This window comes from Lissotriton helveticus, chromosome 6 (assembly GCF_964261635.1).
Source record: "Lissotriton helveticus chromosome 6, aLisHel1.1, whole genome shotgun sequence".
Lineage (NCBI taxonomy): Eukaryota > Metazoa > Chordata > Amphibia > Caudata > Salamandridae > Lissotriton > Lissotriton helveticus.
The window spans coordinates 1,697,636,420-1,697,663,156 of record NC_136067.1 but is presented as its reverse complement, the minus strand read 5'-3'; the positions used below and the strand labels follow the sequence as shown (position 1 = coordinate 1,697,663,156).

General features: G+C 46.1%; 1 protein-coding gene across 1 annotated transcript in view; it reads right to left on the bottom strand.

Annotated features, from left to right (window-relative positions):
* Window positions 1-26,322, bottom strand: part of ISM1 (isthmin 1) — a 190,442-nt gene extending 164,120 nt beyond the window's left edge. The window contains exon 1 of the mRNA XM_078649552.1: window positions 25,404-26,322. Within this exon, the coding sequence (XP_078505678.1) occupies window positions 25,404-25,520 (117 nt within the window). The 5' untranslated portion in view covers window positions 25,521-26,322. The remainder of the gene's footprint in view (window positions 1-25,403) is intronic.
* Window positions 26,323-26,737: the final 415 nt, after the last annotated feature.

The window sequence follows — 26,737 nt, the reverse complement described above, 5'->3', positions numbered from 1 at the left end:
CATGACGCACCTATGCTCCCTATTCTAATCATAGCCTCTTGTAACGTGGGCTTGAAAATGTTTGCCAGGGTTTATTTTAATTTCCAGTCCGGACCTTGTATCAACACATTATTGCAAATATGAAGGGAGGGCCAAAAGTTGAGAACTGAAGCCTGTAAAATTATATTTTAAACAAATAATTGTTTTTTAAACACAAACATTTAAACACCTGATGCTCCATTTTACTTAGAATAAATTATCATACAGTGAATTCACTTTTCTCAACTGCCACACTAGTGTTCTGATATGATCATCACATCGAAATTACCAAAAAGTGGGCAATAAAACTACCACTGTATTTCCAATAACAAAAATTTTGCTATACACGGCAAACACCTCTTTGGGGACAACCATGCTCCGACAGCATGATTTTCTAAGCTCACAATTCAATTTGATGCACGCAATTCACTCAGAAAAATTAAACTGTCTGCAGCCTGTTTTGTACTACAATATCAAACAAGCTTTGGTAATGCACGCACTTCACCCATGCAAGCTGGTGTGATAATTAAATAGTTGAACATTTTATTGAAGCCATATGCCAAAAGGAATGACAATTTAAAAAGAAAGAAAACATTCCACTTCTTAAAAGCAATGGCTGTATACTTACAATAAAAAACATTATATTAAAAAATACTATTGTATGTGATTTAAATAGAAAGTGATAAGTGCCATCTAGCAATCAGAAGTACTTAGAACAGGGATAGGAATTGTTTTTAGTCCTAATGCACAACATAGGAAAATATGACTCTTATTGACGCAAAGAAAAAGTGCTATAGACTTTGAATTGCTGTAACCGGAGGACAATTTTAACACACAAGGACAAAACATATAAAAGAATACATACACGGAAAGAAAAAAACATTGGCTCAGCTGCCCTCGCAATGAAGTACAATTCTTTTAGGCAGAAGTGCATATTCAGTCAGGAAAATGCCATCATTACCAGCAAAAGAGAGCCAGTAGCTAACGAGGGCTGACCCATTGCCTCATTCTGCATGCTGTGATGGGCTTAAGCAAAATCTGAATAACAGTTCAACAAGCCAATGGATGAAGAGGGGTGAACCAAACTAACTTTATGTTTAGCTTTACTGAATATGAATGCTGGCAAACATTACTTAGGCTGCATCTCAAATTATTACGAACACTGGAACAAGTGCAGACAGAAGACTAATTATGATCACTTTCAGTGACTATCTCATTCGGCTTAGCAACATGGGGCTTATTATGAACATATTTTGTATACACGATGAATGCACTGAAACAGGAACTCCATACTGCATCGGCTAGACCCAAGTGAGTCAAAATTCAATAGACTTACTATAACCTTTACATTTACCTTTGGCCCACACCACCAAACAGAAAACCACCTATATTAAGAGAGAACCTTGGAGAAGGTAACTACTTATACATACCTTGATTTACCTTTTGATAATACCAATAGATTGTGCCGCTGATAAGAATCCCAGAGAAGGACATATATCAAATTGTTGGGGCCACTTTCAGCTTTGCCTCCCATACAGCCAATAAGCCCATTAAACAGATGAATATGATTTACTCTTCAAATACAAAACCGAGGTAACCTGTAATGCAAGCGTTTAGGGTTTTTCACACCCTCTAGTTTCAAAATAAAAGGAAATGGATTCTGCAGACATCTCTTGGATTTGCCTCACATACACCTTACTTTATCTGTCATTAACCCGTTGGCTGCGTCTGCTTTTTTGCGGCAGTGCAGCCGTTTTAAAAAACGGGCGCGGGCAGCAGCCAACGGGTTAAGAACAGGATCTTGAGTATCTAGAAAATGAGATCTAATCGGCACCAATGTTATAATTAACACTGGGCACAGAACTCCGCTACGCCAGCAGAGTATGCAGAGTTTTGCCAACTCCGCTCTCCGCTGGGAACGCAAACTTTAGAAAAAATCTCTGACTCTGCGGCATAGTGGAGTTTGCCCTGCCACCCACCCTGAGGAGACTCGCAGCGGCAGGTTTTCTGGCTTACCTGGTCACGCCAGTGCTTCCTTGCCCTGCCCGGGTTGTCCTCCTCCTCCTGGCTGTCTCCAGTCCGCTCCAATCCAGGCTCGTCCGACTCCCCAGATGCTCTACGTCACTCTTGGGAGGACTGCGCTGCACTTCCAAGAGTAACGTAGAGCATAGGAGTTTCGTTTTGCCTGGGGAGTCGGAGTAGCCCAGAGTGGAGAGAGAAGACAGCCAGGACGACATCCCAGGCAGGGCACGGAAGCACCGCCGTGACCAGTTAAGTCTGCGGATTCCTCTGGGTGTGTGGCAGCAGGGGGCGGAGTGGAATTCCACAGGGTTTTTAGCCAACTCCTTGGAGTTCCGCGATGTGGCACTCCGCCAACTGTGCCTACCCATAATTATAATGGATTTATTTAATCCAATCCCATGCCTTGTTTTAATAGCGAAATCACCCTGGAGTATTTAAAACCGGATGCCATACACAGGATTCGAACATTAGGCTCATATGTGTTGTACCGTAATCTATGGAACATTCAGAAAAGACATGTCATGTTTGACTAAAACATTTCTGGAGAGATAAGGTCTGTTTTGGGAGAGTGAAACATGCAGTGATTAGAAAGATAGATAGAAAGATAGATAGATAGATAGAATTTTTTTTTTTTTTAATTCAAACGTATTTTAAATACATTTCTAAAATGTAGTTGGTGTATCAAAATAAAAAAAAAAAACGAACAGCCAGTACATGTTTTCTAACTATAAGTCGCTTCCTCATGGCTTATGAGAGACATCTGCGAGTAAACAATGCACAAGCGTGATCTTTCGGACATCAGCACATACTGTTTAGAAGATCACTCTGGTGTGGGGAATTCCATCTGAGTAACCAAGAAAAGGTGTAATGGGGTTAATATTAATTTCGAACCCGTAATAATGGGATAGTGTGTTGGTTGCAGATTGGAGACGTTGACCCATTGTTGCTACTACCCTTGTCTGCCTATATATCCAGTTTTCAAGGTAACAGCAAACCCTAAACTAGGAGCAAGACATTTACAACACCATTATCTTTACTGAGAAGCTCTGGCACATTTGATTTTCCATACTAGAACCCTGTTTTCTTTCCATACAGGCTGCAGTGTTTATCCAGAGTGTTGACTGTATTTTCAGTTGTGATCAGCTAGTGACTGCGAACAGAGTGTTACTATATTGTTGGAAGACAACGACCTTCTGTAGTCTAAGTTTAATAGTAAACAACAAAGCATTCACTACCAGTTAAAAACTGGAAACAGTAAATATTGTGTGTAACTTGGTTGCTCAATGTTGCAACTGCATTTTTGTGCAATACTTTGTTTCTTTATTGATGATGATTTACATTGTTACATTCTTTGTACATGTGCATATATTTCAAAAGGTGTTACTAAATTTTATTTCTTATGACAAACAACTCTGTTCCATATTTATTGCAACTCCGATGATGGGCTTATATTCAGGGCCACTGGAATGAAGCAATATTGCAGCTGCGGCGTTTTTCACATAATTATGGATTTGCCACATTTGTCACAGAACCTCATCTGCAGCAGAACTTGAAGATTTTCCCCAAAAACATTATAGCGCAAACCGATCAAAAGTTTCTAAAAACACAATAACAGTGTTTTTGCTCAATCTTCTTGTTAGGTTTCGACCTGGCGAAAGGAGCACGAAGTGCTCCTCCCATGCCGAAAACTTTTGTAAACAGTATGGATGTTCGGCACCGCCTCTGTTTCTCATTGGCTAGCTCCATAAATGGACGCTAGCCATTGGCAAACAGAGGCGTCCGTCAAATCCCGAGGCGACTGGTGGGCGTTCCGGCAATGTTTTTCCCTCTCCACCCTTTTCGCATCGTCATCAAGGCCGTGGGCGGGGTTTATTTTTATTTTTTTGTCAGTTTCGTTTGCTCATTGTGCAGCCGATCTCCGCCAGAGGAAGTCTAGGTCCAGGTGAGTGCTGGCCGTTCCCGCCCCCTCCCGCTGTCCGTGTGCCTCCCCGCCCCCCCTTCCCTCCCCTGTGTCCTCGTAGGTGCTTGTTTTTAATTGTTGCCTTCCCAACAATGGGGCGGAGAGCCTGCGCTGCCGCTCGTGTCTGCGGTGATGTCAGGAGTAGTGGCAGCAGCAGGGTTTGTGTGCGCTCTACTTCCTGTATGAGACGGGCTCCTCGGAGGCCGGGGCTGCTGCGGGCGGAGCTGGCTCCCGGGGCCGTGGACCAGCTGCTGGATTGCCGTGGATTTGTGGCACCTGGCGGGCATCTCCGGAGCGGGGGCGCGCGCTGCATGTGAGCCCGGGTCTGAAGAATGGCTGTCTTGAAACTCGCCGAGCAGGTAAGAGCATCACATCCCCCTCGCCGGAGCTTGCATGAGTGCAGGGGGCAGAGGGTGCCCTGAGGGCGCTGCACCCACCTCCTCCTCGGCGAGGAGGTAAGAGCATCGCAGCCCCCCTCCCGGAGCAGGCATGAGTGAAGGGGGCAGAGGGTGCTGCTCCCGCCCCCTCCTCATATTATTGAGGTTTAGTGTACGTAGAGGAATTGGGTATCTGTGCCCAGCTACGAGTGTGTTTACAACGGGATTGCGGAGCGTTCATGTTGCAAATGCACGAGACTTCATTGGTCTGCCTGCGATGAAAAAGATCCCAAAACGCTGGCATTTCTGGCTGCAGCCTGTTTTGTTTTTTCCTTATCCGCCGAGCTCCCCCTCCTGATTCTTCTGCGCTTTTTATTCCATTTTGGAGCAGAGAAAGCGAGGGAAGTAGCCCCTTCCCTCCCACAACCCCGGCTGGATGGGGAGGGGCGGGGGGCCGCGGGGTTGAACATCAAGTTCGGCTCGTGGAGCCTGTGACCGATGCACAAAGGAAATGCACCGAGAGTTTTGCTTGAAGAAAAACCGTATTATGAGTCTACGTCACTGGTCAACTGTCTGAGAACGCCATAATCTTTCTCCCGAGAAGGTCCCCAAGTGGCGGTATTTTTGTACAAGGCGAGAGTCTCACTTCCTCTGTGAGAGCCTCGGTTCTGCTTTTATGCCAGTAAAGCTGGCTGTACTAATGATGCGGCTTGTTGATCATCGTCACCAAGTTCTTCTTCAGAGTGTTGTTATTTCGGGTTGGAATTGTTGCGGCTGTTCTTATAAGAGCATCGTCCGGATATGCACGTATGGTGGTCGTGGTGATGCAATAAATAAGCACATCTTCCTTTCTCTCTCTTTCACCTCTCTTTCTCTTCCCCTCGCTCTCTTCCCCTCGCTCTCTTCCTCTCCCCCTCGTTCTCTTCCTCTCACTCTCTCTCTTCTGCTCTCGCTCTCTCTCATGCTCTCTCTCCTTCTCTCTCTCTTCTCCCCCTCTCTCCCCCTCTCCCCACCCTCTCCCCCCTTCTCTCCCCCCTCTCTCTCTCTCCCCCTCTCTCTCTCTCTCCCCCTCTCTCTCTCCCCCCTCTATCTCCCTCACTCTTCCCCTCTCTCTCTCTCTCTCCCCCCTCTCTTCTCCCTCTCTCTCTCTCTACCCTCTCTCTCTCTCTCTCTCTCTACCCTCTCTCTCTCTACCCTCTCTCTCTCTCTACCCCCTCTCTCTCTCTCTACCCCCTCTCTCTCTCTTCCCCATCTCTCTTCCCCCTCTCTCTCTCTCTTCCCCCCTCTCTCTCTTCCCCCTCTCTCTTCCCCCTCTCTCTCTTTCTTTCCCCTCTCTCTTTTCCCCCTCTCTCTCTTTCTTTCCCCTCTCTCTCTTTCTTTCCCCTCTCTCTCTCTTTCTCTTCCCCCTCTCTCTTTCTCTTCCCCCCTCTCTCTTTCTCTTCCCCTCTCTCTTTCTCTTCCCCCCTCTCTCTTTCTCTTCCCCTCTCTCTCTTTCTCTTCCCCTCTCTCTTTCTCTTCCCCTCTCTCTCTTCCCCCGTCACGCTCTCTCCCTCTCTCTTCCCCTCTCTCTCTCTTCCCCTCTCTCTTCCCCTCTTCTCTGTCATAGGTCATGTCCATATAATTTGGCCTTGGTAGTGTGCCTGCAGCAGAGGGGCCGGCCCCCTCTCTCTTCCCCTCTTCTCTGTCATAGGTCATGTCCATATAATTTGGCCTTGGTAGTGTGCCTGCAGCAGAGGGGCCGGCCCGCTATCAGGAACAGATCGTTTCGTCAAGGCTGTTAGCTTCATCCCCAGGCCGCAGTTATCCTTCGTGGGTTTACATCACCTGACTAGGCCTAGGGTTTCCCTCGGGGAAAGCCGCCCAGGAGCTGGCCCACCAGAGAGTCCAGTCCCGACTGGTGTATCCGATGTTGCGCGAGACACGGCCAGGGCTCTTCTTCCAGCTATGGGTACACCAGCCTCCAGCAAATGGCCCAATGCCACCGCACCTTGCCAATAAAACAGTTCAGTAGAATTATCCGAGTGCATTTGATATCTGTGGGAAATATTTTTGATCATATGTATTGATTTTGGTATTTAGTAGGTTTTACATTAAGTGACAGGTTTGTTTTTGTAAGTAAGTTCACAGTTTGTATGGGTGGGTTGGCACAACTCCTGTCAGAGAAGTGTCTCAATCCTGCTGTGGATTAGGGGCACGTGCCCCTGCTTGGTCCATGGTGAGGTGCTTTTTACACAGAAAAAGGTGTCTCTGTTAAACCGTAGTTTGAGAGTATTTTTAGTTATTGTGTTTTCTTATTGTACAAAATGAATCATGGTGGAACCGGGAATCTTATGCCAGAGCATCCCAGAAAACCCAAAAAGTGAAAGTGAAAAAAACATTTTGGAGAAAAATCACGTGATGTCACAGAAATCGCTTCATCTCTTAGTGGTGTTTAATGTAGGTGCATTAAAAAACCCCAGCCCTCACATAAGGTGTCTGAAATTACCTGGCAGATTCTCTTGATGCCCATGAGCAACAGTAAAGAGCATGTTCACTGCTGAAGAGAGTGACCACTTCACCATTCATCCCTTTGTGCCTGCAGACAGAGCTGAATACTTCACCTTTCACCACTTTGCGTCTGCAAACAGAGCTGACCACTTCACCAGCTGAGCATCATTTGCACAAGTGTCATTGACACCCCATACTACCGATTTTTTTATTACATATGGTACCCACAATCACTTCAAGTACGTATGTTGTGATCGGTAGTCTGTCACCTGCTATACATTCCACCATACAGTTTAGGATTCTTTTTTGTATTTGTATTCATCCATTTACACCCTTTTACGTTAAAATAGCTATAGCTTTACTGTATAGTTGCTATAAAAGCTTATAATATGGTATAGTGTTCACTTTAAAAAAAAATCACTCCACTGCAAACAAAAAAGCATGAATAAAAAACATTGCCATTTACAATGCCAGTAGCTCCAACTCCAACAAATGTGAGACCTATTGCAATGTAAATAACAATGCCATTTATTTAAAAGTAAAAAAAAAAGAAATGTCATGAGCAATGCTAATAGCTCTAACTTTTCCAAAGGCGAAACCATTGCATTGTAAATGCTTGTTTTGGCACTTAATATCACAATACACAGTTTGGACACTGTCATAAATATGGACAGGTTTCCTAGGTACACCAGCACCACCCATACCAACCCCATCTTCGATCCGCCAGTGCGGGCAATGTTATTAAGTTGCATAACAGTCATTTTCATTAGTTCTGGAAAATACGATTGTGGGGCCAGCACATGGGCTTCCCCTATATCAGCCGGGGCCTGTGCAGGTAAGAGCGGTGGGTCTGTGTGGGGTGTGGGGGGATTCCGATTGACGATGCGAAGGGAAAATTAAATAATTAATTTTCCTTCGTCATCGTCTGTCGAAATCCCCCCACCCGGCCCTACCGCTCTTACCTGCTCGGGCAGTGGCTACCCTATATGTATTCATTGCCCCCATATTTTCTCCCATTTTTTAGGGCAACCCCGGCTTGTATATGTAACTGTTTCTACGACCATGCCCGATTCTAAGTCTCTCATCCAGGCGCTCAGGTAAAGTGCTTCTTCTGCTCCCCACAAACTAGCAATATTTCGTTTAGCAATCATTTTACCAAGGGTCGTCCATATTTGTTCCATACGATTTTAATCTGTGACCTTCCAAATATGATTGGTATCCTTTTTGGGTCTTATTGTGTATTTGGGTGCTAATCTGGTACTAATGAAACAAACCCTTTGCCCAGACAGTCAATTTTACATCAACCGGTTTGGAAAATGTCAAAACAAGGAAGGAAAACTATCACAAAATGTGCCGCATCAGGCCTAATAATTTGCCTAATCTTGCTGCATAATGGTCAACCCTCACTCATAATTTGGTACTCCACAGTTGCATAATTCCCAAAGATCTGGGTATAGTATATCTGGTCTGATACTTCATACCACCACATTTGAGCTAGGTTTTGACGGTCTGGCTAATCAACCCCGAAAAATCAAAGAGGCTAGTAATGCCAACTTTCCCTCCAGGCCAAGCCCTCGGTGTCTACATTAATAGGGAACCTCTACAGTGTCCCTGGTGATGTTGCTACCTTGTCCCAGTGACTGTATGAATTAGAAACAGTGCCTTACTTCCAATTTTGCATTTCTTTCTTGTTTTTGAATGGGTGATATTTCTTCCATAGAAAAACACCTTTCCCCATGCTCTCATTATATTTGGGACTGTTCCCTCCCCATTCCGTCCCCTGGAAATGCATTCTTTCCTTTGATGGTTGATTTTAGAATGATAAAGACCCACACATGTGAGTTTGTGGTTGTTGACCTACTTTTGCCAGTATGTAACCCTACCCCTACTACCAAATATGCAAATGTAGAAATTACACCATACTTGCAAAAAATGTTCCCCAATGTCCGAAGCTCTTTAAACATCAGAAATTCCATGCACTGGGAATTTCTTTTAGAAATTAGAATATTTTGCACTGGGACAAACAGAAAGAAAGGCAGAGAGATAGAGAGGGAGGCAGAGACAAGGAGAGACAGATAAAAATAACTGAGAAAGACAATGAAATACAATGAATGACAGAAAACGAAAACAAGTGAAAAGAGAGTGATGAGACAAAGACAAACAAGGAAAGACAGAGAAAGACACTGAAAGATACAGAGACAAAGAAAGTGCAAGACAAATAAATATAGGGTGAGGCGAAGAAAAAATAAATAAAATGTGAAGTAAAGAGAAGTAGGTAGGGGAGTGTGTTGCGGCATGGGAACTTAACCCTTCATTACCACTGATGTCAGCTTGCTGCCCACATCCTTGGCAAAGCCTTGAGTGCCTTCTCACGTTGAGCACGTCCCTCTTCATCACTCAGCGGGCACTAGAATGAGGGGAGTAAGATTATGCAGTTGGACTGGAGCATCATGAGTAATGGGCGGCTGCAGCAAAGGGACAGGCGACCCTGGAGCCAGGTCTCATCACTCAGAGGCAGATACAGTTCAAGATCTCCAGCCTCCAAGCAGCACAATTCCAACCTATTACAACAGTGCGCCGCCACGGGAAGGGGCATCTCAGCACTTCAGGCAAAGGCAGGATGACCTAACGGAAAGCGATGGCAACACAAACAAACACTCAAACATCAAAATCCAGTCAGTAAAAATGAAAAGTCCTTCTGGCTGCTGACCAGAAAAAGTATTGAAGCAGGACAACACGGAGTAGGGTGCGGCACAACGGACTAAAAATTAATTATTAGAAAGAAAACAAATCCATCCATGATGGTTTTCAGATGGAATGCAGCGTTGGACTTGGGTGGTTGAGACGGTTTACTGGGAAGGGAACCACGCTTAGAGGGAGGGTGTTATTTCACCCCATTTAGATTCACTCAGATAAAATATATGCAGTTGCGGCTGAGTTAAGAGTTTCCATTGAAAATGCAGTTTTTTTTCCTCACTAACTTTGGTGCTGTTTGAGCATTCTGCACAAACTTCCCTAAAAAAAAGTACATCTATTTTGGGTTCTTTATGGGCAAGTTTTGTGCAGATTAGTCAAGCGGAGGCAGGCAAAAAAAGGTTGGTTCTCAAAAGTACCATTTTCCATTTTCTGATAGGATTCTTTGCTCCTGGATTCGGAAACACATCAAAGTTGATAAGAATGTAGAAATTCACTCAGGTAAGTGCATTTGCTTTGTTTGGCGTGAATCAGTTTTACAAATGCTTGATTTGAGCAAGGGCTTAATTTTTAGAGCTATTTGGACTAATAATTCATGGATCTTCTTCAGATTCATTAATACAATAAAAAAACAAAGACACACCATTGGCCTAGAAAGCTTTTCCTCCTATTGTCCATTGTGTATTTACAAATCCAGCAGCGGATTCCCAAATCCACTGCAATGTGCCTGGCTGGATGTCATGCAAAAAATGTTGGCGCGGCCACCATTGTCCAACACAGTGACTGAGCCTTGTGCTGGGAAACAAAAAACAGCATAAGGGGATAGGGTGAGCCTACCATGAGACTAGGGCAAAGAAATGATTTTTTTATCATGAAGGGTGAAGAAGAAAGACAAAAATAAAAACAGGAAAAAACAAGAAAAGAATCCAGAGAAAAAGAACAAGAAGAACAATAACACAAAGAATAACAAGAAGAAGAATTCAGAGCCCTACAACTGCACTTGGCCAATGGCCACACAACAGGATTAGAGCAAGGATGGGTAGCAGTCCATGCCCTACAGCCAACCCAACCTTGAATATCGCAGTCTGCAGAAGGCTGGGCGCAGGGACTGGCTGGGGGGCAAACCCTGCGCCAACCCTGGGCTTCACCTGAAAAGAAGCCAGGCCCTGCGCCCAAACCAACAGCGGACAACCAAAGGATGTGAGCAGTGGGGTGTTACCACCCGCAAAAGGTTGGGGGCAGGGAACTCTTAGAACCGTTATATATGATCCAAAAAAAACTAAATTAATTGAGAAAATCAGATTAAAGAGAAGTTATGGTTAGCTTGGTTACAACACCCAAATGTATGTCCTAAAAAAAGCCTTTAGAGATTCACTTGAAAATAAAACTAGAGCGCAGTTATAGTTATGAATTAAAAAAAAAATGACATTTAATAGTTATGGTTAGTCTAACTGGCAAACAGCTATGGAAACCATTACTCACACCAGATGCAATGCTTATGGTCTCACAATGTTCAAGAAATAAATAACGCCCAATAGTGGAATGTATTTAAACAACGGAACATAAATCAAACTAATTAATGACTCTACATTCATACTGTCCAAGCGTTATGGGTTATATAATATATAATCTCATCTATAAAATGAATTACATTTGTATTTGCATAGGTTTCATTAAGGGTGAGGTTATGAGCATTGCCTTTGATGGGCGAGTTATGGCTTACTTGGCTGTTGTGCATGTTATGGTTTGTGCTCCTCACTATAACTAGCGGATTTCAATGTTTTCGGTTTTAATTTGTAACATATCACACTGAAAGAGGAGCTCAAGTAGTGTTATGGTTCTGAAGCAATACCAAAAGTCTTTGAAAATGGCCAGTGTTATGGTTAACTAAGCAAATCATAATTTAAGTCCGGCCATGCACTGCTGATGATATCTTAGATGATATCAAAATATGACATTTGACATCAATTTTGGGTAAAATGTGAATGGTCTCATCACTAGCACAATGTCAATGCTGTGAAAATTGTTGTTAAGTAGTATTCAACATTTAACAAGCATTCCTGATTAAGTGAATAGTATTGCTCTGCACGCTGCAGGTAACAGAAGGTCACTGATGCATTAATCCGTTGTTGTCTAGTTCACTTTCAAGCAATGCAGAATTCAGGTTTGTCAAGATTTGAATGATTTTCTCCTGTAGCTATTAACGCGTTACTTACAAGTTTAACATGAAATACCACCACCCAGCTGAAGTTTTTTTCCAGAACGTGCACTGCTACCGCTGTTGGTTGGCCACATGTTATAGTGTGGCGTGTCCTAGATTGTAATGATTTTTTTATGCTCTCTAAGGCATCTAGTTTAGTGAGAGTAAAGGCATTGGGTCACTTCCACTCCATCCCAGAGCTTCCACGTTGTCTCGTGACAGATGTGAGCAGTTACTAGTGCCAGAAAAAAGGAGGAAGGAAGAGTGAATTACATACTCCTGTTTGGCCTAGGGCAACTTTGAGAAAGAAGCCACTTCTGCACAAATACCTACAGGGGTAGAATATCAACCCTATATGTTAAGAGCCTGGTTAGCATTAAGGCCTAAACAGAGCATTAGGAAGTCATCAACATTCCAATCACATTGAATTTAAAAGTTACCAGAGCCTCCTTGTCCCTAGGGCTTCCAGCCCTGGGATTTCATCCGACAACATAATGCATTATGGGAGTTGTAATCTCGGGTGACTACACCTAACACCTGAAGACTATGATTTGAAATAAGAAAGTCTATGGATGGATAACCCTGCTGGAGTTAGTCTCAGTTTTGATATCCCTATATGCTCTGCGCATAGGGATATCAAAACTGGGAGAAACTGCATTCTATATAGGTGCTTAATTAAGACAGGAAGCCCAAAGAATAATAGCTGGAAATGCATACTGCCCTCATGTGTCATCAGTCTCAATCTCGGTCTCTCCAATATATATATATAGCCTACACTACTTTAGTGCTTAGGAATTAACACTGACAAAGGACTACTAATGGGGACTACGAGCAACAGAGGCAAATTTTAACAGAAGGGCATTTGAAAAAGGAACCCTCCGAAACGCGTCATGCCCAATGTTTTAAATAAATTATGGTGCTTCATGAGCCCCGCTGTGTCGCCTCGTTCTTCTTCAGCTGAGGAGGAAGCCTTGGGAATATATATATATATATATATATATTGCCGCTCACCACACACCAGTGCGCGGCACTCTCAGGCGGGTGCTGACTGTGCGAGGGTGCACTCGCATATCAATTGCCGCTCTCCACTCTAAAGTAGATTGTCATCCACAGGAATAAAGCAATCACGGGGGCCTGTGGATGCTTTTTATTTATTAAGCACTACACGTTAATCCATTGACATCTATATTGTAACACGATGTTATAGGCATGTCAAGATGGCGTTCATGCTTTTTTACTCCATTCGAGTCACTGATTGTCCTTTGTTGATTTCCATTCACACTGGTTAAATAATGATTTGTGTGATGCTTCGGTAAACATAGAAGAAGGTTACGACCGAAACGTGTCTGTTTGCTGGTTGCTGTGTTTGTTTCGCAATAAACTGATTCAAACGGCCCCCGTGAGTGCTTTATTCCTGTGGATGACAATCTACTTTGGAGTGGAGAGCGGCAATATATATATATATATATATATATATATATATATATATATATATATATAGTGTCACACTTTTTCTGAAATTTTAGCAAGATTAATTTAGAAGGTAGAATCATTAGAAAATGCTAAAGACGACTACTGGCAGTTCTTTACTGTGTCCAATGTATCTATAATTCGGTTTTTGCTAAACAAATCAGTTGTTCACGGTAGCAAGCAGCTGGTTTTCACACAGCAAGTGAAGCAATCTAACCTCAAGGCTTGACACTAGCAGCACAGCCTTTAACTGGCAATGCTCGCTTTGAGCCCTGCGGGTCAGAGGTCGTGTCACATAAAGGTGCGTCATGACCACAAAGGGCCGCTTCAGTCATCTGGCAAAATGGAGGCCTTCACCTCGAGCCCAAAGGTGCACGGTGGGGTTTGTTATGTATAGTTTTAAGAAAAATAATCGGTGTCTGGCAGAAGCACAGATAAAGCATTTTACCCAGGGACATTCATACACCTCAAAATCCAAAGGCTGAAAGGATACTGCTGAGTTTGAAGTCGAAAGGGCACAGTATAAGTGGCAAGAGCGCCTGTGCTTAGTTGATAATTTAAAGCTTATCTAAGGGCAGTTAAAAAAATACAGTTTGTCTTTCGGAAATTAAAATCTATGCCCCCGTCAGGGAGCTGCGCTCTTCCTCCCAGCATCTGTTGGCAGTTCCCCGCTCTAGGCGAAAGAAGTGGGGGGGCACTAAATTTTCTACACTTGCCCCGGTTTTCTGGACCTCTCTCCCTGCCCATCTCAGATCCTCCACTCAATATTCCCATTTCCGAAAGGCGTTAAAAACTTTTCTCTTTGCACAAGCCTTTCCACTGTAATTGTTTTGTTCTGCCTCTCCCCCCCTTGACCTTTTGTTTCCTGGATTCTGTACACTATAGCGCCATGAAACCGCCAGGTGTACGTGCGCTTTATAAATGTTTTAAACTCAACTCAACTCATTGAGCTCTATATACCATGTCGTTTTGCTGGACTCGTGCACTTCAGACTCCCAAATCCATATGCTGAAACTTGATTTGGTATAAACTGATACAGGTCAAATTACATTTCCACTCGGGCATTTCTAAGCCCAGCAGTTTCTTTGGCTTCCGACTGATTTCAGAGTCAACGCAGAGTACTTGTGCATAGGGCAGAAGCCATTATTGTTACATGACCACTATCTATGCGCTCTTTAAGAAGGTCTCTGCCAGAACCCTTGGTTGCCAGTTAAGATTTTGCATAATGAAGAGTATCTGTCTGTAGCTGAAAACTATTGGAGAATAACTTTCAAGGAATTAGAGCCTGGTGGATTCGGCAGCTATGTATGAATTATATTCCGACGTTTCCACAGACGTACCGAGTACATACGTTATAAACAGGGCTCGAGTCAGGGTACCACGCAGGTAGACGGCGTCCCTCCACTGTCCCCCACTTATTTTACCGGGTGGACGCCGCACCCCTTGCCAAACAGCTGGACTTCACTCTCTGCCCTCTCTGGGACGAGATCGGAGCTCACAGGACGCAGCACACGCGCTGGCTTCGCAGATGCAATCGCATCTAAGGGGTGAGCATGAGGAGGCAATGAGCCCGATGGTGCAAGCCACCTTTCGTGGCGTCACTTCCTGTCGTGACGTCATTTCAGGAGACAGCGTCCCCCCACTTCTCTTTTTAGGACTTGTGCCCTGCCTAGAAGTGATGCTGCAAGCAGGACCATTGTCACAGACAGACACTTACATATGGCGGACTGCTGGTACTTCTCCTCTCCCTGCTCCCTTGACCGGAGTGGAGTCCTCCCTTTCTACTCTATACCCACCCAACCCCACTCCTCACAATACTATGTCCATTCTCTCTCACTCCCATTTTCTGGCATCTCCTCAGGGGCCCTCTCCCAAACTCGTCCTTCCTGCACGCCTCACTCTGGTGGTAAATTCGAGCTTCCCTCTGCTCCCCCCGTCCTCATGTTCCAAACGATCCTTGGTAAGCACAGTTCGGTGTTCGGAGGGGGGGGGGGGGAGGGGGAGGAGAGAAAAATAAGAGAAAGAGAGAGAGAAAGAGAGAGAGAAAGAGAGAGAGAAGAGAGAGAGAGAAAAAGAGAGAGAGAAAGAGAGAGAGAAAGAGAGAGAGAAAGAGAGAGAAAGAGAGAGAAAGAAAGAGAAAGAGAGAGAGAAAGAGAGAAAGAGAGCAGCAAAGCCAATTGGTTTGACCCTTCTATAGTGTAAAAACACAAGGACGCAGCATTTGGGCTCCAAAATATACACAAACACGACTCATGCACTCCTGCTGTTGGAGAAAGGATGGAAACATGGGCTGTTTAATAGGTTATAACACAAGTTAAAATTTAATTTGACATTTTCCACCAAAATATAGAATCTCGTTGCTAAAGAGATGTGATGGGGCTAAAAGTTTCATCATGCTTTTCAAATCTTGTGTGCTTTGCAGACATCTCTGCTCACCGACACCACGCTGCAAACGCCCGTGGACCACAGGCCGGACGGATGCTTGGCCCAGGAGAGGACAATGGAAGACGCCCCCGCAACAAGACCACCCGTGCTGCTTGAATATGTGTTATTTGCAGAAGTGACCAATAGGGCAGCAGGAGGGTAGATTGCCAGGCTATGTGCAGTGCAGAAGGACAACACCCACTGCAGCCCAACTGACGGGACAAAATGAAGGATGGTCACATCAGGAGACTGGACAGTGAGCGGTGCCTGGGGGGACAGAGGCACCCCTGCTGCCATCTCAGGACTCCTCACTCCCTTGTAAGCTGTGTGTGCCTGGTCCGGGAAGCACCAGTGCTCACTGCCGGTCCTAGAGAGGGTATCTGACTGATCTGAATGTATTTGAGGTAGCGGGATGGTCTTTTCTGGTTCAAGAGCAGCAGTTCCAACTCCTGAATGAAGTATACACAAAGGGTTAGACCCAGTAAAGTCAAGGGACCTGGGTGATTAAGTAGTACACAAGAGAGGGGTCCCAGACAGAGAACTAATAGTTACAGTTTTGTACAAATATTACAAAGAAAAGAGATAAATGAATGCAAAAAGATTTATTTCAAATTTGCATTGTTACCATTCATTGGTTGAAATTTCATCAACAATCTTACTACAAAATGTTCCATATATGTGCCCACATACATAACATGGAGGGGGGGGTGAAGTGAGGGAAAGTGCCAAGATTAAAGAAGGAATAGGGAAATAGTCAGAATCATTCGTTATAGGTATTCATCAAAACTCAAAACCAATGTTCATGTGATTCCTTGATCCAAGGTCCACGGTATTGTGCTCTTATAGAGTCCAGAATTTGATTGGTGTAGACCACCTAGCTCGCCTTCAGCTGCTTTAGTCTAGCTTGGGGGTAGGAGTTGGTGAAGATATTAACGTCTACGTTTCGACCCACAAGACGCGTAGGATATTAGTCCTTACAATGGGGTCTTCTTCAGGACGGAATGGTTGTGGGTGGGCAACCTCCTATCACACAGAGGGAGATGAACCAAAAATAGATTGTTGATCCTGATGGTTCCCAGAACTTATGGTTTTATTCCCATTAGTAAACTGTTCCAGTATGGATGAGATACGCCAACCAGGTGCGTGTGTCTAAACTTGGAAAAGGAGTATAATTCAACCGAGGGGGATTCGACGTCTTGTTCAACAACCTCGAGTATCCAATTTGACTTGTAAGCTTCCTTTGCTTTACTGGAAGGGTGGACTATGATTCTGACTATTTCCCTATTCCTTCTTTAATCTTGGCACTTTCCCTCACTTCACCCCCCCCCTCCATGTTGTGTATGTGGGCACATATATGGAAAATTTTGTAGTAAGATTGTTGATGAAATTTCAACCAATGAATGGTAACAATGCAAATTTGAAATAAATCTTTTTGCATTCATTTATCTGTTTTCTTTGTAATATTTGTACAAAACTGTAACTATTAGTTCTCTGTCTGGGACCCCTCTCTTGTATACAACTCCTGAATGAAGACTTCCAGAGTTGAGGAGGACCTGGAAGAGCAGTGATCAGGTGCGTTCACTGTGGTAAAGACGTAGGAGCTGGGGCACATGCCAGAGCTGTAATTCACTGCACAAGGGGCTGAAAGAAGGACCAGATGTTCCTGGTAGAGTTGTAGGTAAATCACACAGGTGGTGCCACACATATGAGGGTGAGAACGAAGTACAGATAAATAAGCCAAACGCGGACTGAGAACTACACAGGGATGGAGAGGGCCGAGGGCCCAGCTCATGGCTTCCTCGGTGTGTTGCGCTGTGGTACACTCTTTGTGTAGCACTAAGATGTCCAACTGGCCTCAGAGTGATAAAGCAAACAAGAACATCAGGTGACTAGACCCAATGTCTGCACATCTATCTATGGTCATTGGCTAAAGTCAAGCATTAGTTTACAAGCTGGCCTCATTGTCCCATTATTACGTGCACACCACCCACCGCAATCCACAAAGGTGCACAGCTCCGCAGAGTCCCATGGAGTGTGCAGCGGATCAAGGCTGACATTCAACACACCAAACAGCTGCCCTGTTTACAGGTCTAAAGTGTGAATGCACTGGCAACAAAGCTAATGACTAAAGGAGGCTGACCAAAAGGCCCTTTCTGTTAATAGTATTGTAATGGTGTATTATTTTTCTTTATTGTAAAAGGCTTACAAACAGCTAAAGCCATCTCTACATTGAGCGATAGGATATTTGGAAAAAAAATGTCATGTCTTTCTGTATAGTTCGAATTTAAACCACTGAGAAAGGTCCCTCTTCCAATATGGTTGGTTGCAGTGCCCTTGGGGCATGTGTGTGTGCAATATGGGTGCACATTACAATTTCAAGGGTACAACAGGGTATCCTTTTGGCACCCTTGAAATTGCGCATGCAATTCTCATTCATTCCTCCATAGGAATGAATAGGAAGCCATTCCTTAATTGCAACTCACAATTTGCGAGTCGCAATTAAGGAATTTGTAGGAATCGCTATTTTTTTAGCGATTCCTACATGCATAGGCTTTTGCGATTTCTTAATAGCGATTGCTTAATAATCGCAATTAAAGAATCGCAAAAGCCAACATCGATGCATGCGGGGGTTAGTCCCTTCTTTGTTTCTTTGCTTTTCATCAGCATGCAAGACTGTGATCGTTGGTCATTGGCTAGGGTTTCATTGAAAATATGAAGCACATGTTGCTGCAAGTGCCGAGTGGACCCAGGTCATGTAACACCTTCAGCCTGTTGCGTTTGTGCTTGTAGTTTCACTTTTAACACTGCAAGGATCAGGTGACAAACACCATGTGCTGTTTGCTAAAAATCCAGGAGTGACAAAATGAACCACAAATGATGTGGAGGCATATGGCAGCCATACCAAGTCAATAAAACATTATAAGAGAGACAGCTAAGCATATTTGTCTGGGGGTCATTATACACTTACATTGCAACTGTCCAAGAGTGAACCTAAAATCAGCAAGGAAAAAGCACAACTTGGTTACCACAGATGATCAACCACAACAATAGTGCTACTTACACAAGAACAAGAGGGGAGTTCACTGGATGGATACAAAAGAGCGAAACTCATTGCAATCATTGAACATGTCTGCATTAAGGTGTAAGATCGAATTACCAACAGGTGAGGTCAGGGTACGCTGACGCAGTTGGCTTTACTACCAGAAGATCTGGGCTCTTACCCCAACTTCAGCACCTCTAATGCAGCTACTATGGTGATTTGTGGGAACCTGAAGATCACGGACTCTGATACCAGCAGATCATCATAGTCTACCTTCCTAATGTAGTCCAAAAAATGAGTTCTCCTGGGTAGAAATACCTCTTCACACTTCTTTGAAATAATTCAGATTATAACAACTATTGGCAAAACTAATCTGTCTAGGTTTAGTGTGCTAATCTGTAGGATTAGCACACAAGAGCAAGACACTTGACAAGGAGCCAGCAGCAGTAGAGTAAGGGGGCTGTAGGAATAAAGGAATTCTTCATGCGGTTCAATGTAAATACTGGAGTGAAGGCAGACGATGCACCAAACAACCAACTGCATTAGGTGAGAGATGAATACTCAACTGGGCTGTGCCAAGGCGTGATTGGCAGAGTCTACAGCCAATGGCTGAAAGAGACTGGACGAAGAATGCAAAAGTTTAAAGGGATGAAGTCAAAGCCTACTCTATGCATATTGTAAGCAACAGGTCCGTTTGATATATCTGCTGTCACAATTCAGGCCTAAATATGTACCTTAAAATATCGTGCAATTTCTCCAAGAAACATGACTGTTAAAGTAGTATTGTAGTTATTAGAAATTGGTAAAAATTGTATAAAGTGATGCCTTTTTGCTAGGGGTGTTTCTTCATATAATTAGTACTATCATACCTTGTATAGGTTGCACGTGAAAACGTTACTGTATAATCTGCATTACCTTTTCAGAGGATTCCACTGGCAACTACATGGAAACAGTTTCCAGAGAGCAAACCTATATATGCTCGTCTCCCCATTGTTTTGTGTGTTTCTGGTCTGTGAGTACGCAGTTTGGAGGAATGTTATTGAACCTACAGTGGGATCATCCTAGAATATGTCTGGATGTCGGTGATATAGCTCAGCAGGTTAACGTACCATATGCAGAAGTAAATTGCAACCTTCAGACTACAGCTTTGAAGACTGGCCACTGGTTCAGAATGTGCTTTTATGGGCATTCGTAGAAGAACAAAATACATTTTCCTTCACTCCAGCTTTCTCCTTTTGAGTTTGTCGTCAGCCTGCAGAGTTGTTTCTGCATAGGTTAATGATGCTCGCATGGGCTGCATCTTTCAGTTGCTTTGTCTGCAGTCACTTCGCTGAAACATTTCAGCTAAACCACAACATATGCAACTTGGATCAGCCATTGTAGCATAGATTTGTAATACATTAAAATTAGAGATTTAGCAATTAACTTCATAAGTATGCCTGAGGTGCATTTCAGTTTTAATTAAAAATCTGATTTCTGGCACGTTGGCTGTAACTTGGCAGGATCAATCCTCTGTGTAGGTTTTTTAATGTGAACATTCTCTGTAAGCATCATCTGTGCCATTGTACCTCGACTGTGAGATGGAATTTTCACTGCTGCTGCAATGCTGGAGATGTTTTGTGAGGATGGAGGTTGGTGACGAACTTTTCATCGTTTGTGTAGGTTTGAAGGAGAGCTGCTGCAGCGCTGACCAGTTATATGAAAATTCAAGGGCGGCTCCTCCACTAAGGCAGAGGAGCGTCGCCCCACAGAGAAAGTAAGATGATACCACCATATTATCATTTTATTTTTCAGTACTGGCTCTGCAGGGGTGTGGCTGCCCACAGAGCAGGGAGAGGGGTAGTGGGCACTTCCTAAATGTGCATGATGGTATGGCCAGCCAAACAGACATGCGCACTTAGCATGTTCTCCACCTGGCTGTATTGCACAGCCTGGTGGAGAACATGCACAGGCTCCCATTAGATGCCTGAGTGCCGAACCAGGCTGCTCAGACCAATCACAATGCTTTGTGATTGGCTATGGGGAGTCTGTGTGCTTCCTACATTGACCGAAGAGGACGAAGAAGAGGTGGCAGGCAGCATGTAAGGGAAATTTTCTTTATTTTTTCCTATTCTTTTTTCTTGTAACTCCCCCTTCTCCCCCTCACTACTGCCCTGTAGTAGCCGCTACTGCTTGCAGTGCTACTGCTGTGCTGTACCCGTTCTTTGGGATGAGGCTGCACTAATGATAGGATGCTGTGACATCTTGTATGATTAAAGGGTGAAGTGCTGCTGTAGTAGATCTGTTCTGTAAGAAGGACCTTGCACTTCTGATGTCCTTGCTGGGCCTGCTCTGAGGAAGGGATCATTGCTCCTTTCGTAAAGTGCATCTAGTTTGAGGGATGGAGATTTGCAATGCTGGTGACATAAGGGACTGTTCTGTGAGGAAGGAAATTTGCAGTGCTCCTACCGGGAAGTATATCTGGTGTGAGGGATGGAGGTTTGCACTGTTGATGCCGTGCTGGGCCTGTTCTGTGAGGGGAAATTTTGCGCTCATGCTATCTTGTTGTAAACCTTAGCTGAGTGCAGGGCACAAGTCATGGGTACACAAGGGTAGGCTGCGTCTACCCACTATTTTCACTGGGAGGACGCCGCCTACCCTGCCAAGAAGTTGTGCCCCACTGAAATATGCTGAATTTGTGGACGCATTCAGTGGCACCTGCACTTGCCCGCTTTCCTTCCAGCAAAGTGCAGGGCAAGGGGACTTTGTTATTTCAAATTCCAGCTGGGCGCAAAACAAAGGCCGAAGTTAAGGGGCCATCAAGCCTCCTTTTGTTCAAGTATCCTAGCTGGGATCTATCTGGAGCCTCACACCTAGATGCAAAAGCAATGGAGGGGAAACAGACACACAGCTTGCTATCACTTCACCCTACTTAAGAGAGACATTACTTTGACTTTTTTAGTCCCTGTGAATAAGAGATATGCATGCACTGTACGAAGGTTAGATATGTCCAATTTTTAACACAAATAATTTAAATACCACTACTTTGTTTTATTTCTTTTATAGCACTACTCAGCCCAATGCCGGGTGTCAAATTGCTTTACATCACACATAGAAATTATATGAGAATAAATCATATGTGTATAAATCAATGTACAGGATGTGTTAGATAAAACAATGAGGGTTACCAAGGTGTAGGAATCACATGTCCTTCCTAGCTCACTGTTCTATATTAGAGGGATTACAATTTATGAACTACAAGTAACAAAACGATCTCTGTGTTAAAAGTAGTAACACAAAGTAAAAGACTGTCATCAGCATGTTACATGATGTGCTTTCCAGGAGACATATTAGCCCACTATAATACGTTAATTCAACTGGGACTAGACAAGACACCGATCTCTAAAGCAAATGTGTTAACCTCCAGAGTTATGTTACCATTATCATTATTCCCTGAGATTAACAGGGCACACAAAGATCTCTACAGAAGGTGCTAACCCCACAACACATTTTAAAATGCAGACTTTGCAAGCAATTAAAAGAATAGATTTACTGCCACGTTTCTCTTTGTTGCCAATTTCTTTGTGGTAGAGAAATAAATGTATACATTGCGTCACTTTTTTGGACACAACCCCAATGCAAAATCCCATTTGTTAAATAGTGTAACGATCTCAAATGTACTCATGACAGACCTACTAAACATGTGTACGGTCAGATGTAACTTATCGCAATGTCACTTCCTGTGAGGTCATGGGTTGTAATGCCACTAAATGTGACGCCACATGCGATGTCAGGCGCCCTGATGTCACAAGCATACAGCCCAACTGGTTAGTTCCCTCGCTTCTTTTTTACGGCACAACTTGTGCCCTGTGTGTGTGTGTGGTTGGGGGGGGGGGGCACGGCGGTGCTGCTACTTCGCAGGTCCAATTCTGAGAGCAGAGAGACTGGCACTGCGGATAATCACGCGGTAAAAGTTCTCGGTCTAGCTGAAACTTAAGAAACCCTCATAAAGTCCCCCCACTCACCCCCCAAAATAAATCCTCGCGCCCAAGCTCCACCAGGCGCCATGGAGCTGCAGCGGTTCACCACGGCCTTCCCGTGTGGTGCCAGGCACGACCGACGCACGAGCATTATTTACAAAGATGCAGGGCTGTAATGTGCCCTGTAATGTGTCCTTCCGGAGTTCGCCCTCCTTAATAAATATGGCTGCCTGGGGGGCACTGTCCCAGCCAAGCGGTAGTCGACGCCAACATAAATGTTCCACGAAAGTGCCCCGTGGGAATAAAAGTCCCCATCAAAGGGATCATTCATCGGCTCGTGGTTTAGGTAAGGGGCTGTTTAACCCATAACACCTTGGCTGGAGAAGAGCCGCTCCCTGGGTGTAAACAAGAGGCGTGTGTGGGAACGTAGGCACTAACAAGTGTCAGAGGCTGAATGTCAGAGGGGCCAGCCGAGCACCTCAACTTGCAGAATCTGAAGGAGCACCCGGGAAGGTGGAGGGATTCCCGTTCACTAAGTGTGCACGAGTCTGAAAAGCTCCTTTTCATCCACTAACTGCAAGAGGGCAGTAAAATGGCTGGAGGGTTTCAAGAGGTGAAAAAAGGAGGGTCGTCTTAAGACGACCACCCCAGTAACTTTCCCCTACTGTGACAAACAGGCACTGACATCAGCACCGCGTCTGCAACTCGTTATGCAACAAAGTTAACAAAAGGCAGATTCCATAAAACACCCTCAACATATCTAAGACATACAGCAGGGCAATAACCCCAAAAGCTTGGAAATGAAATCAATATATGTAGCACAACCACGCGCACCCAAGTCTTACAAATAACCCAGTAGCGTGGACAGCATGCCAGGGTCCTTGATGCAAGGAAGGAACTAGGAAACATGGTTGCTGTTTCAATTAAAAGATAAAAATGTCCCTCAGGCCTCTGGGTCGGCGCCACTGCACCTGCTGCACTAATGGAAGCTGTGCCCCAGAAATAGCCATCATATTTAGCAAGGAAGCTCAGAGGAACCATAAACATAAAAGAGACCAGAAATTAACAAATTCGTTTTTCAAACCACTCCATGTTGCGGTTCCACTCTATATTTATGGCATGCCGTATGAAATAAAGGCGTACATGTTTCCCTCGCTGGTCCAGGCAGATGGCACAGACAGCAGTCTCTTCCAGCGCGCGCCAGCTAAAGAATAGCAGAGCGGACCATGGCTATTGCAGTGCCCCAAAGTGCCCTCCCCAGGAGGCGCCCTTGGGAGGACTCAGCGCAGCCGCCGAGACATCAAAGCCGAGCACATCAAAACAAACACTGGAAGAGCCCCGCGGAGGGAGGCCTGGACACACACATGTGAGCAGCTGCGGGGCCAGCACTCCGATCGCACGTTTAGCAGATACACGAGGACACTGCTGCCGGCTTTGACAAATAAAGCGTTGTTTAGTAAAACCAAAGCGAAAAGAAGTGTCCGAAAGAACCGTAACGACTTGGAGCTCGCTGCTCCTGCTTGTAGTGTTGCTTAAGTTAGGAAGTTGAATAATTTAATTCAATTGCTGCACCGTGTCTCATCCTCCCTGTAGTTTTAGTAGATTCAGGTTCCCCACTTTTAGCCAATGGTGTCCCTTGCATGTATGACGCCCCCCCCCCCTCCCCGAGCGGAGACGGGACCCACGGCGTGTCTGCAACAAGTGACTGCCTCGCTCCCTGCGCGTATTTAGCCTCTGACCTTTCAAAATATATACAATAGCCCCGGGTACTCCACATCCGCTGCAGCCTGGTTTCAGCCAGTGACCCCCAACATGCAGGCCTGTACCCAGAAATCACCCCACATGTGTCTGCAGCCAGTATACCCCTCCTCACTCTTTGTCCCTAGCATGCAGCCAGTGATTTACTCCCTTGGCTTGTCTGCACCCACTGACCTTCCAAACATGCCTGCAGCAAGTATTTCACCACATGCATGTCTGGAGCCAATGAACCTTACCTGGGATACTTGTAGCCACTAATGCTGGCCTGTCAACCAACAGTCACTGCCACCACAACTCTGTCACCAGTGACCCCCGTACCCGCATGTCTGACCGCCAGCATTAGTTTCCAGTGCCCGCTTACATGTCTGCAGCAAGTGAAGTGATCACTTCCCCTCCCTTGCCCATCTGACCGTGACTGTCTCCATACATGTCTGAAGCCAGGAAAAGCAGTCGGTACAGTAGCGGGGTCCTTCCTTTATACATGCAGCCTGCCGCTACCTGAATGCATGCATGCAGCTTATCCTCAGCCCTGCATGCTTGCATCAAAAGCCGCCTGTTTGTGCACATCTTTGTATTTTGCTCTGCACTCTTGCAGCAAGCGTCCGCACCATGTACACATTTTATCCTTGGTCCCTGCACGCTCCTACAAGCATCCCCTGCATGTATGAAGCTTATCCTCGGCCCTGCATGTTTGCAGCTGAGCTAGCGTCCACTCGCGTGCAGTGCAGTAACCCGCTAAACAGACTATATCACATTAAATACCGTAAGGGTCCTGCAAACTACCAGCACACTTACAACCAAAACACTGCGCGTTTATTTCTTACACTTCTTCATCCCATACACTGCTATATGCTGCAACTCATTACACAACGTTTTCTCTGCCCTGCATGCTTGCAGCAACCTGCACGTGTGCAGCCCGTCTTTTCACGTGCGCGCGGTTTGCACACGCACAGCTGACAGGACTATGACTGCTCCCACGCTGCGCGAGACTCACCTGGGTGCTGTGGTTGGCGCCGGCGCCCCCGCCGGGGAGGCCCCTGAGCACCGTGATGTGCAGAGTGAGCAACAGGAGTCCCAGAAGCAGCAGCAGCTCCGCCGTCAGCCGCAGCATCTTGCGAATCCTGCCGGACTTTGGGGGCCCCCCGGGGGCCGGGCCCCCGCCCTCCGCATCCGCAGCAGGGCCCGAGGTGGGGGAGCCGCCGCCGCCACTGCAGCAGCAGCGAGAGGGAGCCACCGCGGGGGCAGGAGGGGGCACCGCCGGGGGAATCCGCGAGCAGCCTCCGGGGGGGGAAGTGGACAGTCCGCGGGAAGGTCGGGGGAGCAGCCCCAGGGAGAGTCGAGGAGTCCGGGGGACAGCCGGCGTGGAGTCCGTGGAGAAAGTGTTTGTTGGTAATCCCAGAGCCACCCAGAGAGATGGACGATCAGCGACTAAGTGCGCATCTGTCAGGCCGGGGCATCTGGCGGGCCCCGGGGGTGCTGGCAGTCAGCGGATGTAGCCGGGGGTGCTGGCACCTAGGTCCCTGCCCGGCCGCGCCTCCGCCCCGCTCTCCGGACTGGAGGTGCTCGGAGCGCGCCGGCCTCAGGCTGGAGGAGTGCAGCGCGGTCGCTGCTATCAAGCCGGGGGTGTGTGCAAGGCGTGGGGTCGGCGTGCAGCCCGGGGGACCCTCCCCCTCCGCCCGCAGCTGGGCTCCCTCGCGCCTCCTTCCCCAGGTGAGCCTGCGGGAGCCCCGCGCGCGCAGGAACTTCTCAGGTGACGGACGCCGAAGGCAGGTAGAGTGGGGCTACCGTGGGCGCTGCTGCAGGCTCCCCGCCCTCGGGGTCCTCCTCTGTGAGCCGCCGGGGGGTCGTCCTCAGTGAGCCACCTGGGGGTCGTCCTCAGTGTGCCGCCTCAGGGTCCTCCTCTGTGAGCCGCCGGGGGGTCGTCCTCAGTGTGCCGCCTCAGGGTCCTCCTCTGTGAGCCGTCTCGAGGTCTGCAGCCTCCTCACCGCCCTCAGTGTGCGTAGGTCGCTCTCTGGCCGAGTTTGTGTTTATGGGGGGCGCCACCTCTCCTGGTTTTGTACTCCCCGCCCTCTTCGGGCATGCTGCTGGCCGCCTCCTCCCAACCACCCCTGTACCCCCCTGTCCCAGTCCCGCCGCGAGCGCAGGCGGAAGCCCCGCTGCTTCTATCAGGGCCAGCCCCGGGGTGCAGACGCCTCAGGTGTCCCTCGCGCGCCAGTGACTTCACATCTCTCAGTCAGTTCACTCTCCCCGCGGGCAGTGGTGCAGTCCAAAACTCTAAAGTGTCGCCCACAACCCGGCATCTCTGGTACACCGAACCTCGGCTCTCCC